Below are 14,404 nucleotides of genomic sequence, written 5' to 3'. Positions count from 1 at the left end.
CAAAAGGTCACCAAGCGGACACTCACACAAGCCCAGTTGGACAGTCGGTGGTCTTAACCAGTCTTAGCTCCACCTAGAACTGAACACAGCTGATTTCAAGTTCCTGAAAAACAACTCAGGCAACTATCTTATTGTTTAGGTTATGCGAAGCTTGGAGGACATGCAAGTTTTTATAAAAACAATTAAAGTGTGCTTGATCAGTAAAGGCAGGTTACAGTTATAGTTTAATGGATCTAACTGATGAGTATCCTCCGTTTCACTCATAAAGGTCCAGGAATAATGTGTTCACAGTAGCCAGAGTGGAGAACCTTATAAATCACGGGGTAGACTGCAGAGAATGGGTTTGCCTCTATAGAAGGGCAAAATTTATCCTTCTAAGTTGAAAGTATCAAACTATTTCCAAGTAACTTAACTGCATCTCAGAACAGAACACAAGAGTATTTGTAGGAATACAAAAAATATCCAGCATCCAACAAGATAAAATTTGTAATTTCTTGGATACAACCAAATATTACCTGGAATGCAAAGAAACAGAAAAATACAATGCATACTAAGGAGAAATAGCAATGTTTAAAAAAATATTTTTTAAGCAGAAAAGAACGAAGAACAGATGAAACAGATACAAAACGAATAGTAAGATGGTAGATTTAAACCCAGCTCTATGAACAGTCGTATTTAATGTAAATATCCCAATTTGAAGTAGAGACTGTAAGATTGCATTAAAAAAAAAGACCCAACTGTATACTACTAGAAACCCACCTTAAATATAAAGATACAAATAGATTAAGAGATTGAAAAATTGTAAGACTGACCTCCAGTGACCCTCCTCTTACATAATCATCTCCTTTTTGAGTGTGAGTGGAACCTGAGAATAGGATATCATTCCTGTGATTATTTATATTATATGACAAAAGGGAGATTATCCCAGTGAGCTTTATCTAATCGTGCATGCCCTTTAAAAGCAGAGTTTTCTCTGGCTGGTAGCTGTAGAAGTGAGGATTCAAAGCATGAGAAGGACTCATTGCTGGTTTGAAAATGGAGGGGACTACGTGAGAAGGAAGACAGGCATCCTCTAGGAACAAAGAGAGTCATTGGGCCCACAGCTAGCAAGGAAACAGGGACCTCATAACTGTAGCCATGAGGAACTGAATTCTGCCAACAGTCTGAATGGACTTGGAAGTAGATTCTTCCCCAGAGCCTTCAGATAGGAGACCAGCCTGGTGACATCTTGATTTCTTCCTTGTAAGACCCTAAGTAGAAAACCCAGTTGAGCCCATCTGAACTTCTGACCCATAAAACTGTGAGATAATAAATGGGTGTTGTTTTAAACTACTATGGTTATTTGTTATGTAGCAATAGAAAACTAATACACATACTAACACTAATCAAAAGAAAGCTGGAATGGCCATATTAATGTTAGACGTTAAGTTTTAGAATGGAGAACATTACCAGGGATAAAAGTTCATTTCATGATCATAAATGGGCCAGGACAATTTGTTAAGAAAACATAATAATCCTAAATATATACCCAGCTAATGGCATAACTTGAAAATATATGAAGCAAAAACTGATAGAACTGCAAGGAGAAATAGAAAAATATCCACAATTATATAATGGATATTTCAATATTCTTCTCTCCATAAGTGATAGAAAATGTGTAGACAGAAAAGTAGTAATGAAATAAATCAACGTACCTGTCCTAATTGACATTTATAGAATATTCCACTGAATAACAGCACAATGAAAATTCTTTTTAGGTGTACACATGAAGCATTTAGATAGACTATATTCTGGGCCATAAAACCTGTCTCAATAATGTTAGAAGGGGGCTTCCCTGGTGGTGCAGTGGTTAGGAATCCGCCTGCCAATGCAGGGGACACGGGTTTGAGCCCTGGTCCAGGAAGATCCCACATGCCACGGAGCAACTAAGCCCATGCACCACAACTACTGAGCCTGTGGTCTAGAGCCTGTGAGCCACAACTACTGAAGCCTGTGTGCCACAACTACTGAAGCCCACGCGCCTAGAGCCCATGCTCCACAACAGGAGAAGCCACCACAATGAGAAGCCCGTGCACTGCAACGAAGAGTAGCCCCAGCTCACCGCAACTAGAGAAAGCCCACGTGCAGCAACGAAGACCCAACGCAGCCAAAAATAAATAAATAAATTTAAAATAAATAAATAAAGTTACAAGGATTTAAATCATATGAAATATGTTTTCTTACTACAGTGGAATAAATAAGAAGTTAATAACAGACAGTTGGAACATCTTCAGATGTTTGGAGACTAACATACTTCTGCATAAGCCATGGGTCAAAAAGAACTCAAAGGGGAAATTAGCAAGTATTTTTACCTAAATGAAAGTGAAAACATAACATATCAAAATTTGTGGAAGGTAGCTAAATAGTATGTGGGGGGGTAATTTATAGCCCTTAACATCTATAAAGAAAAGAAAGGTCTGAAATCTTTCACCTTGGTTTCTGACTCAAACTAAAAGTAAGAACAAATTAAACCTAAATCAAGCAGAAGAAAGGAACTACTAATAAGTTCTGAACAGAAATAAAGAGAAAATAGAAAAATAGAGAAAATCAATGAAACCAAAAACTGGTTCTTTGTGAAGATAATAAAATTTATAAATACCTAGTTTGATCACCAGAAAAAGGGAAAAGACACAACTACCAATATCAGGAACAAGAGAGGTAACATCAATACAGAAATCTACAAACAGCAAAAGGAGAATAAAAGAATATTATGAACTTTATGCCATTAAATTCAACAAATGAGATGAAAAAGACAAATTTCTTGAAAGATGAAAACTACCAAAGCTCATTCCAAAGGAATGGATTCTCTGAATAGCCCTGAATAACAAAAGCTCTTCTAGAAAATTGGGAGAGAATACATCCCAATACATGCTATGAAACCGTCATTACCTTGATACCAAAATCTGGCAGAGACATTTCAAGAGAAAAAATTCTAGACCATTATCCCTCATGAGCATAGATAAATCAATTATTAACAATATTTTAGTAAATCAAGTCCAACAATAAAGAGGATATATAGAGAAATAAACATTAAGTATAAATAGAGAAATAAATATTACAAAGATAATATATCATATAAAACAAAAGAGTAAAATACAAGGAAACTCCCTCAACCTCATAATGGACATCTGTGGAAAACCTACAGAAGACATACTCAACAGTGAAAGACTGAGTCCTCTCCCTCTAAAATCAGGAAAAAGCAAGGATGTCTACTCTCAGCTCTTCAAGCCAAGATTGTACTAGAGGGCCTAGGCAGTGTAATAAGGCAAGAAGAAGAGTTAAAAGGCATACAGCTTGTATCAGAAGAAGTAATAAATCTTCCTTTATTCACATACACCTATGTCTATGTAGAAAATTTAATGGAATCTATAAAAAGAAAACTTCTAGAACTAATAAATGAGATTAGCCTTTAGAATACAAGATCATTATTCAAAAACCAATTGTATTTTTGTACACTAAAAATGAACTAACATGAATTGAAATTTTAAAAGTACATTTTATAGTGGCACCAAAAATATAAAATACAGATAAATCTGATAACATGTGCAAGACATGTAAACTAAAAACTATAAGACATTGCTGAGATAAATAAAACCTAAATAAAGACAGAAATTATGTTAGTGGATCAGAAAACTCAATATTGTTAAATTCCCCCACTCAATCTACAGATTCAACACAATTCCAAATCACATTCCTAGTAGGTTTTTTTCTCTCATTTAAAAATGAGACACAATTTACATACCATAGAATTCATCCTTTTAAATTCTGTGATTCACTGTTTTTTAGTATATTCACAAAGTTTTACAACCATCACCACCGTCTAATTCCACAAAATTTTCGTAACCCCAGAAAGAAACTTCGTATCCATGAGCAGACACTCTCCATCCCCACTCAAGACCCAGCCATAGGCAATCACTAGTATACTTCTGTCTCTATGGATTCGCCTTTTAGGGACATTTCATCTAAATGGAATCATACAATATGTGGCCTTACCGTTTGACCTCTTTCCCTTAGCACAGAATTTTAAAGTGTCTTCATGTAGCATGAATCAGTACTTCATTTCTTTTTATGGATGAGTAATTTTCCATTGTATGGAGATAAGCCACATTTAATTTATCCATTCATCAATTGATGGACATTTGGGTTGTTTTCACTTTCTGGCTATTACGAATTATGTTGCTCTGAGCATTCACATACAAATATTTGTGTAGATTTATATTTTAATTTCTCATGGATCTATACCTAAGCATGGGATTACTAGGTCATATAGTAACTCTGTGTTTAACTATTTGAAGAATTGCTAGACTTTTCCAAAATAGTTGCACCATTTTACATTCCCACCAGCAAGAAGTAGGGTACCAGTTTCTCCACATCATGCCAACGCTTGTCATTGTTCGTTTATTGTAGCCATCCTAATGCATATGAAGTGGTATCTATTGTTATTTTGATTTGTATTTCCCTAGTGATTAATGATGTTAAGTATCTTGTCTGTGCTGCTTATATCTTTTTTGGAGAAATGTCTATTCAGATCCTGTGCCCATTTTTTAATTGGGTTATTTGTCTACTTATTATGTTCTAAGAGTTGTTTATGTATTCTGAATACTAGTCCCTTATCAGACATATGATTTCCAAAAATTGTCTCCTAACCTGTGGATTGTCTTTTACTTTCTTGATGGTGCCTCTAAAGCGCAAATTAATTTTGATGAAGTCCAATTTATCTGTTTTTTTCATTTGGTTGCTTGTGATTTGGGTGTCAGAAAGCATCACCTAATCCAAGATCAGAAAAAACTTATGTTTTTTTCTAAGAGTTTTATAGTTTGGGCTGTTATATTTATGTCTTTGATCAATTTTAAGTTAATATTTGTATATGGTGTGAGGTAAGAATCAGTTGAACAGATTAGAGAATCCAGAAGTAGATCCACACATATATATGGCCAATTGATTTTACAGAAAGTTGTAAGGAGAGAAGATAGTCTTTTAAACAAATGGAGTGAAGATAGTCTTTTAAACAAATGCTGCTTGAGCATTATCTATTTGCCAGAAACAGGTGAACTTTGATCTATACCTGGCACCATATACAAAATTAACTCAAAACAGACCGTAGAGCTATATGTAAAAACCAAAACTATAAAAAAAATAGGAGAAAAATTTTGTGACACTGTGTTAGGCAAAGTTTTCTTAAATATGAATTTAAAAAGCACAGTTGATAAAAAAATTGTTGGCTTGTATTTCATCATTAACAAACGCTTCAAATGACACTGTTCAGAGAATGAAACAATAAAGCACAATGTGGGAGAAAATATTTGCAAATCACCTCGCTGATAAAATATTTATATGCAGAATAAGCAATTCCATAAAGCCCAGTGGAAAAAGTAGACAAAAGGTTTGAACAGATGCCTCACCGAAGAAGATAGTGTTTTCAAAAAGCACATGTGGGACTTCCCTGGTGGCGCAGTGGATAAGAATCTGCCTGCCAATGCAGGTGACACAGGTTCGATTCCTGGTCCAGGAAGATCCCACATGCCATGGAGCAACTAAACCCGTGTGCCACAACTACTGAGCTTGCACTCTAGAGCCCGCAAGCTGCAACTGCTGAGCCTGTGTGCCACAACTACTGAAGCCTGCACACCTAGAGCCCGTGCTCCACAACAAGAGAAGCCACCGCAATGAGAAGCCACACACCACAATGAAGAGTAGCCCCGGCTCGCCACAACTAGAGAAAGCCCACGCACAGCCAAAAATAAATAAAAATTTAAAGGAAAAAAAGCACGTGTAAATATACTCAACGTCAATTGTCATTAGAAAAATGAAGATTAAAACCACAATGAGGTCCTACTATACATGTGTTAAAATGATTAAAATTTAAAAGATGAGCCCATACCAAGTATTGACAAGGATGTGGAGCAAGTAGAACTTTCATACGCTGTTTTTGGGAATGAAGTAGCCTTATAATTTCTTAAAAAGCTACACATACATTTACCATAGGAACCAACCATTCTACATATGAAAACTTGTACATGAGTGATCACATCACTGTTATTTGTAGTAGAGAAAATTAGAAACAATCCAAAATGCCCATCAACAGCTGAATGGATAAACAAATTATAGAATACCCATATAATGAAATCCTACTCAGCAATTAAAAGGAATGAACTATTGATACATAAAAACATGGACGGATTTCAAGATAATGATGCAGCATAAATAAAGCCAAACAAAGCAGTACATACTATTTTTTATATAGTATTGTAGAAAATGCAAATTAGTCTACACTTGCAAAGTACAGATAAGTGGTTTTCAGGGGACAGGACAGTAGACCTGGACGGACAAGAAGAGATTACAAAAAAGCACTACAGGGAAACCTTTGGTGTGGGGGGGATACTGATAGATCTCTTCATCGTTTTGGTGATGATGGTTACACACTTGTAGTGATATGTCAGAACTTATCAAATTTTACACCTTAAATCTGCAACAGTTTGTTGTATATCAATTTTATATCAATAAGCACAGAAGTAACAAAAATTAGGGGTTCTGTGTTTAGGGGTGTTCTCCTCCTAAAAAAATGATCCAAAAATTGATCATTTTATTTTATCCACTAGATATAAATTACTATTTGGATTTTGTTACATAATAAAATCATTTACTCAAAATCTTGAATTATTGTGGAGAATAGCATAGAAATCTTAATTTTTAAACTTTTTTTCTTTTCCTAAATTTACTTCAAAGTAGTCTGTTACAGTGGAAAGAAAATGGATATTAGCATAAACAGATACATGTTTGAGTCCAGTCTCTACAGTTTTCTATATGTGAACTTGGGCAAGTTAATCAATATCTGAATCTATTTACTAAGTAAAATGTAGCTATCTACTTCATAATATTGTTCTGAAAATCAACTGAGATAAAAGGGTTTTCCATAATAATACCTTTCATAGTACCTGCAATTTTCTGAATGATTTGGGGCAAGTTACTCAATTTCCTTGAATATATTTTTTGATCTAAAATAGATATCTATCTCTGGCCTGTCCTATACTACATTTCTAGTTCAACTGGAATTTTGAAAATGGATCATAGAATTAGAACCATATCTGAACAACTACCTCTACTTTAGATCTGTGGAGGAATCTAGATCATGGGCCCTCTGGAGTAATGAGATGCCCTTTTGTAATTTCCGTCATGGTTCCCAGCCCATGTGCTTTGGCATCATTGTTAAAGGTTATTGATTTGCTTCTGAATTTTCTTCATCAGCTAATGCTAGAACGATCACTATTACCATGTGAGGAATCTCTGATACTTAAAATATTTGGGAAACAGTCTTCATTCAGATCCTTTGGCTAACAGTTACACTTTAGTATTTTTTTTAAGAGCCCAATAAAAGAAAAATTATTTTTTTTAACACTGTTGGTTGCCTGGTACACATTGAAACTTTGTAAAGCAACAGTTTATTTTGGAATATGTAGACTTAGATGTGAACCTCTTCAGAGCTTTCTTCAAAACTCATTATTTAAATACCTGAGTTAGTCTCCATGAATTTAAGTAATTTTTAATGTGTACAACCAAAGTATTTAGAGTTATGTAGTATTGTTTCTTTTTATGTATTGAGTTTATTTTTCCTTTTGTAGATGGTGATGCCCAGTCACTTAAGGAGCATCTTATTGATGAATTGGATTACATACTGTTGCCAACTGAGGGCTGGAATAAACTTGTCAGCTGGTACACATTGATGGAAGGTCAGGAACCAATAGCACGGAAGGTACATATTAAGAATAACTGAATAAAAATATTTTTCTTAGTTCACATTTTCTTGTTAATTTCAGTGACTAATGAAGCCTCCTCAATTATCTTGGAGAAAAAGACCATCAGAATGTTACTGTACACTAACACACATAGAGGGTTTACTATATGCTAGCCACTGTTATAAGCACATCATATACATCATTAACTAGTTTAATCCTCATAAAAAATTCTGAGGTAAGTATTATCCCCATTTTATAGATGAGGAAATGAGGACAGAGGTAGAGAGGTGCAGGGTCTTTCAGAAAGCCACATGAGTTTACGTACTTAAGTAGCCTGACTCTGACTTTTTTTTCTGATTAAAAAGAAAAAATTTTTTTAAATAATGAAGAAACTAAAAGTAGAAGAAATATTGTACAGCATACAATTTTCTTAAAACTTGAAAATGCAGATATTTTTCTTATCCCTATTTTAAGTTTTACACTTACAGTCTAGAAAAATTAAAAATGACCCACTTTTTAAATTTTTTGACTAACTAAAAATTCATTTATGAAAGTATCAGTATCACCATAGTAGAATAATACCAACTGCTTAAAGTAGATCTGTCAGCCTTACACAAGTATTTGATAGTGTATTTGGGTGGAGCAGAATTATTTATCTGATTTTTTATTTCTACATAAAAACGATTAAAAACCCGAATTATGTAACACAAGGGTATAAACCTCTGATAGTCCAAACCATATTTGGATTTATTTGCAACTGATCCTACAAAGTTAATATATTAACAGTTTATATTTGTGTATCTATGGTTTAGGTATAGAATTGAATTTCGTTTTCTAAATAGAATGTGAATGTGCCTTTGATTTAGTTTAGTGTAGTTTAATTCTGTTCCTTAACTTCACTCAGTCTTTCCTTATAGCCATTTCAAAGTTAAGATTCATATTTTCTAAGAATGCTAGCCATAAATTATATATATTTATATATATATGTAATGGCCTATCATTTCTATCTATAATTGCTGGAGAATTGAGTGTTTTGACTATTTGAAGGATAAACTACTCAGCTGTAAAACTATGTAGAAGAAGACCTTCATTCCTGGGATAAAGGAAAATCTGTAATATGTCTGGAGTATCTTCAAATGTGTTAAACTGTATTAATTCAACCTGAATGACATACTTTTTTTTTTCTTAATAAGTGTAGCATATCATATAGTACAGTAAACAGGTCAACTGTGGACTCCATTTGCATTTCTTCTTGAAAGAGGGCTTACTGGCATTTCTTGAAATCTGTGTCTGATAAGCAAGTTAAAGAAGATAAAGAATCATGAAGAATTCATACAGGGAGAAAAAAAAAGTTTAAGAAGTCTGTTAGGAGACTATATATTTATTTTTAATAAGATAGTTAGAATTGACTCAACTTGTAAAATAATTTGCAAACTTTAGTGTGGTTTCTTCCCTCTTTGTTTCCTGGTGCGCGAGGAGAGGGGATTAAGAGCGCTGCTTAAAGGAGCTCCAGAGACGGGCGCAAGCCGCGGCTAACAGCGCGGACCCCAGAGACGGGCATGAGACGCTAAGGCTGCTGCTGCCGCCACCAAGAAGCCTATGTGTGAGCACAGGTCACTATCCCCACCTCCCTTCCGGGGAGCCTGTGCAGCCCGCCACTGCCACAACTTCCCCGGGAGAACACACGGCGCGCCTCAGGCTGGTGCAACGTCACACTGTCCTCTGCCGCCGCAGGCTCGCCCCACACTCCATACCCCTCCCTCCCCCCGGCCTGAGTGAGCCGGAGCCCCCGAATCAGCGGCTCCTTTAACCCCGTCCTGTCTGAGCGAAGAACAGACGCCCTCAGGTGACTTACACGCAGAGGCAGGGCCAAATCCAAAGCTGAGCCCCGGGAGCTGTGCGAGCAAAGAAGAGAAAGGGAAATCTCTCCCAGCAGCCTCAGGGGCAGAGGGTTAAATATCCACAATCAACTTGATGTACCCTGCGTCTGTGGAATGCATGAACAGACAACGAATCATCCCAAATTGAGGAGGTGGACGTTGAGAGCAAGATTTATGATTTTTTTTCCGCTTTTCCTCTTTTTGTGAGTGTGTATGTGTATGCCTCTGTGTGAGATTTTGTCTGTATAGCTTTGCTTTCACCATTTGTCCTAGGGTTCTATCCATCAGTGTTTTGTTTTTTTTACTTTTTAAAAAACATTTTTTCTTAATAATTTTTTATTTTAATAACTTTATATTATTTTACCTTACTTTATTTTATTTTATCCTCTTTCTTTCTTTCTTACTTTCTACTTTTTCTCCCTTTTATTCTGACCCGTGTGGATGAAAGGCTTTTGGTGCTGCAGCCAGGAGTCAGTGCTGTGCCTCTGAGGTGGGAGAGCCAACTTCAGGACACTGGTCCACAAGAGACCTCCCAGCTCCACATAATATCAAACGGCGAAAATCTCCCAGAGATCTCCATCTCAACACCAACACCCAGCTTCACTCAACGACCAGCAAGCTACAGTGCTGGACACCCTATAGCAAACAATTAGCAAGGCAGGAACACAACCCCACCCATTAGCAGAGAGGCTGCCTAAAATCATAATAAGGCCACAGACACCCCAAAACACACCACCAGATGTGGACCTGCCCACCAGAAAGACAAGATCCAGTCTTATCCACCAGAACACAGGCACTAGTCCCCTCCACCAGGAAGCCAACACAACCCACTGAACCAACTTTAGCCACTGGGGACAGACACCAAAAACAACGGGAACTACGAACCTGCAGCCTGCTAAAAGGAGACCCCAAACACAGTAAGAGAAGCAAAGTGAGAAGACAGGAAATCACACAGCAGATGAAGGAGCAAGATAAAAACACACCAGACCTAACAAAGAAATAGACAGTCTACCTGAAAAAGAATTCAGAATAATGATAGTAAAGATGATCCAAAATCTTGGAAATACAATAGACAAAATGCAAGAAACGTTTAACAAGGACCTAGAAGAACTAAAGATGAAACAAGCAACAATGAACAACACAATAAATGAAATTAAAAATACTCTAGAAGGGATCAGTAGCAGAATAACTGAGGCAGAAGAACGGATAAGTGACCTGGAAGATAAAATAGTGGAAATAACTACTGCAGAGCAGAATAAAGAAAAAAGAATGAAAAGAACTGAGGACAGTCTCAGAGACCTCTGGGACAACATCAAACGCACCAACATTCGAATTATAGGGGTTCCAGAAGAAGAAGAGAAAAAGAAAGGGACTGAGAAAATATTTGAAGAGATTATAGTTGAAAACTTCCCTAATATGGGAAAGGAAATAGTTAATCAAGTCCAGGAAGCACAGAGAGTCCTATACAGGATGAACCCAAGGAGAAACACACCAAGACACATATTAATCAAACTGTCAAAAATTAAATACAAAGAAAACATATTAAAAACAGCAAGCGAAAAACAACAAATAACACACAAGGGAATCCCCATAAGGTTAACAGCTGATCTTTCAGCAGAAACTCCAAACCAGAAGGGACTGGCAGGCCATATTTAAAGTGATGAAGGAGAAAAACATACAACCAAGATTACTCTACCCAGCAAGAATGTCATTCAGATTTGATGGAGAAATTAAAACCTTTACAGACAAGCAAAAGCTGAGAGAGTTCTGCACCACCAACCCAGCTTTAAAACAAATGTAAAAGATCTTCTCTAAGCAAGAAACACAAGAGAAGGAAAAGACCTACAATAACAAACCAAAAACAGTTAAGAAAATGGGAATAGGAACATACATATTGACAATTACCTTAAATGTAAATGGATTAAATGCTCCCACCAAAAGACACAGAGTGGCTGAATGGATACAAAAACAAGACCCATACATATGCTGTCTACAAGAGACCCACTTCAGACCTAGAGACACATACAGACTGAAAGTGAGGGGATGGAAAAAGATATTCCATGGAAATGGAAACCAAAAGAAAGCTGGAGTAGCAATTCTCATATCAGACAAAATAGACTTTAAAACAAAGACTATTAGAAGAGACAAAGAAGGACACTACATAATGATCCAGGGATTGATCCAAGAAGATATAACAATTGTAAATATTTATGCACCCAACATAGGAGCACCTCAAACCATGAGGCAAATACTAACAGCCATAAAAGGGGAAATCAACAGTAACACATTCACAGTAGGGGACTTTAACACCCCACTTTCGCCAATGCACAGATCATCCAAAATGAAAATAAATAAGGAAACACAAGCTTTAAATGATACATTAAACAAGATGGACTTAATTGATATTTATAGGACATTCCATCAAAAACAACAGAATACACATTTTCTCAAGTGCTCATGGAACATTCTCCAGGACAGATCATATCTTGGGTCACAAATCAAGCCTTGGTAAATTTAAGAAAATTGAAATTGTATCAAGTATCTTTTCTGACCACAACGCTATGAGACTAGATATCAATTACAGGAAAAGATTTGTAAAAAATACAAACACATGGAAGGTAAACAACACACCACTTAATAACGAAGTAATCACTAAAGAAATCAAAGAGGAAATAAAAAAATACCTAGAAACAAATGACAGTGCAGACATGACGACCCAAAACCTATGGGATGCAGCAAAGGCAGTTCTAAGAGGGAAGTTTATAGCAATACAATCCTACCTTAATAAACAGGAAACATCTCGAATAAACAACCTAATCTTGCACCTAAACCAAATACAGAAAGAAGAACAAAAAACCCCAAAGTTAGCAGAAGGAAAGAAATGATAAAGATCAGAAATAAAAAGAAAAAGAAATGAAGGAAACAGTAGCAAAGATCAATAAAACTAAAAGCTGGTTCTTATGAGAAGATAAACAAAATTGATAAACCATTAGCCAGACTCATCAAGAAAAAAAGGGAGAAGACTCAGATCAATAGAATAAGAAGTAAAAAAGAAGTAACAACTGACACTGCAGAAATAAGAAAGACCATGAGAGATTACTACAAGCAACTCTATGCCAATAAAATGGGCAACCTGGAATAAATGGACAAATTCTTAGAAATGTACAACCTGCCAAGACTAAATCAGGAAGAAATAGATAATATGAAAAGACCAATCACAAGCACTGAAATTGAAACTGTGATTAAAAATCTTCCAACAAACAAAAGCTCAGGACCATATGGCTTCACAGGCAAATTCTATCAAACATTCACAGAAGAGCTAACACCTATCATTCTCAAGCTCTTCCAAAATATAGCAGAGGAAGAAACACTCCCAAACTCATTCTATGAGGCCACCATCACCCTGATACCAAAACCAGACAAGGATGTCACAAGGAAAGAAAACTACAGGCCAATATCACTGATGAACATAGATGCAAAAATCCTCAACAAAATACTAGCCAACAGAATCCAACAGCACATTAAAAGGATCATACACCATGATCAAGTGGGGTTTATTCCAGGAATGCAAGGTTTCTTCAACATATGCAAATCAATCAATGTGATACACCATATTAACAAATTGAAGGAGAAATACCATATGGTCATCTCAGTAGATGCAGAGAAAGCTTTTGACAAAATTCAACACCCATTTGTGATAAAAACCCTGCAGAAAGTAGGCATAGAGGGAACTTTCCTCAACATAATAAAGGCCATATATGACAAACCCACAGCCAACATCATCCTCAATGGTGAAAAACTGAAAGCATTTCCACTAAGATCAGGAAGAAGACAAAGTTGCCCACTCTCGCCACTCTTATTCAACATAGTTTTGGAAGTTTTGGCCACAGCAATCAGAGAAGAAAAGGAAATAAAAGGAATCCAAATCGGAAAGGAAGAAGTAAAGTTGTCACTGTTTACAGATGACATGATACTATACATAGAGAATCCTAAAGATGCTACCAGAAAACTACTAGAACTAATCAATGAATTTGGTAAAGTAGCAGGATACAAAATAAATGCACAGAAATCTCTTGCATTCCTATACACTAATGATGAAAAATCTGAAAGTGAAATCAAGAAAGCACTCCCATTTACCATTGCAACAAAAAGAATAAAATATCTAGGAATAAACCTACCTAAGGAGACAAAAGACCTGTATGCAGAAAAGTATAAGACACTGCTGAAAGAAATTAAAGGTGATACAAATAGATGGAGAGATATACCATGTTCTTGGATTGGAAGAATCAACATTGTGAAAATCTACTACCCAAAGCAATCTACAGATCCAATGCAATCCCTATCAAACTACCACTGGCATTTTTCACAGATCTAGAACAAAACATTTCACAATTTGTATGGAAACACAAAAGACTCCTAATAGCCAAAGCAATCTTGAGAACGAAAAACGGAGCTGGAGGAATCAGGCTCCCTGACTTCAGACTATACTACAAAGCTACAGTAATCAAGACAGTATGGTACTGGCACAAAAACAGAAAGATAGATGAATGGAACAGGATAGAAAGCCCAGAGATAAACCCACACACATATGGTCACCTTATCTTTGATAAAGGAGGCCGGAATGTACAGTGGAGAAAGGACAGCGTCTTCAATAAGTGGTGCTGGGAAAACTGGACACCTACATGTAAAAGTATGAGATTAGATCACTCCCTACACCATACACAAAAATAAGCTCAAAATGGATTAAAGACC

General features: G+C 36.1%; 1 protein-coding gene across 13 annotated transcripts in view; it reads left to right on the top strand.

Annotated features, from left to right (window-relative positions):
* USP15 (ubiquitin specific peptidase 15) overlaps positions 1 to 14,404 on the top strand; it is a 128,182-nt gene that overhangs the window by 21,541 nt on the left and 92,237 nt on the right. For 8 of the 13 annotated variants that reach the window (XR_012324312.1, XM_019952683.2, XM_019952681.3 and 5 more), the window contains exon 3: positions 7,659 to 7,789. Coding sequence is in view for 7 of the 13 variants with exons in the window: in XM_019952683.2 (XP_019808242.1) it covers positions 7,659 to 7,789 (131 nt within the window). In the remaining 6 variants the exon portion in view is untranslated. Of the gene's footprint in view, positions 1 to 7,658; positions 7,790 to 9,248; positions 9,386 to 14,404 lie in introns of those variants that run through there. The other 5 variants (XR_012324315.1, XR_012324313.1, XR_012324316.1 and 2 more) reach the window with 5 other exon arrangements.

Source organism: Tursiops truncatus, chromosome 11, assembly GCF_011762595.2.
Source record: "Tursiops truncatus isolate mTurTru1 chromosome 11, mTurTru1.mat.Y, whole genome shotgun sequence".
In the NCBI taxonomy this organism is placed as follows: Eukaryota; Metazoa; Chordata; class Mammalia; order Artiodactyla; family Delphinidae; genus Tursiops; species Tursiops truncatus.
Note: the sequence above shows the minus strand (reverse complement) of the source record. Positions and strands in the feature narration are given on the sequence as shown.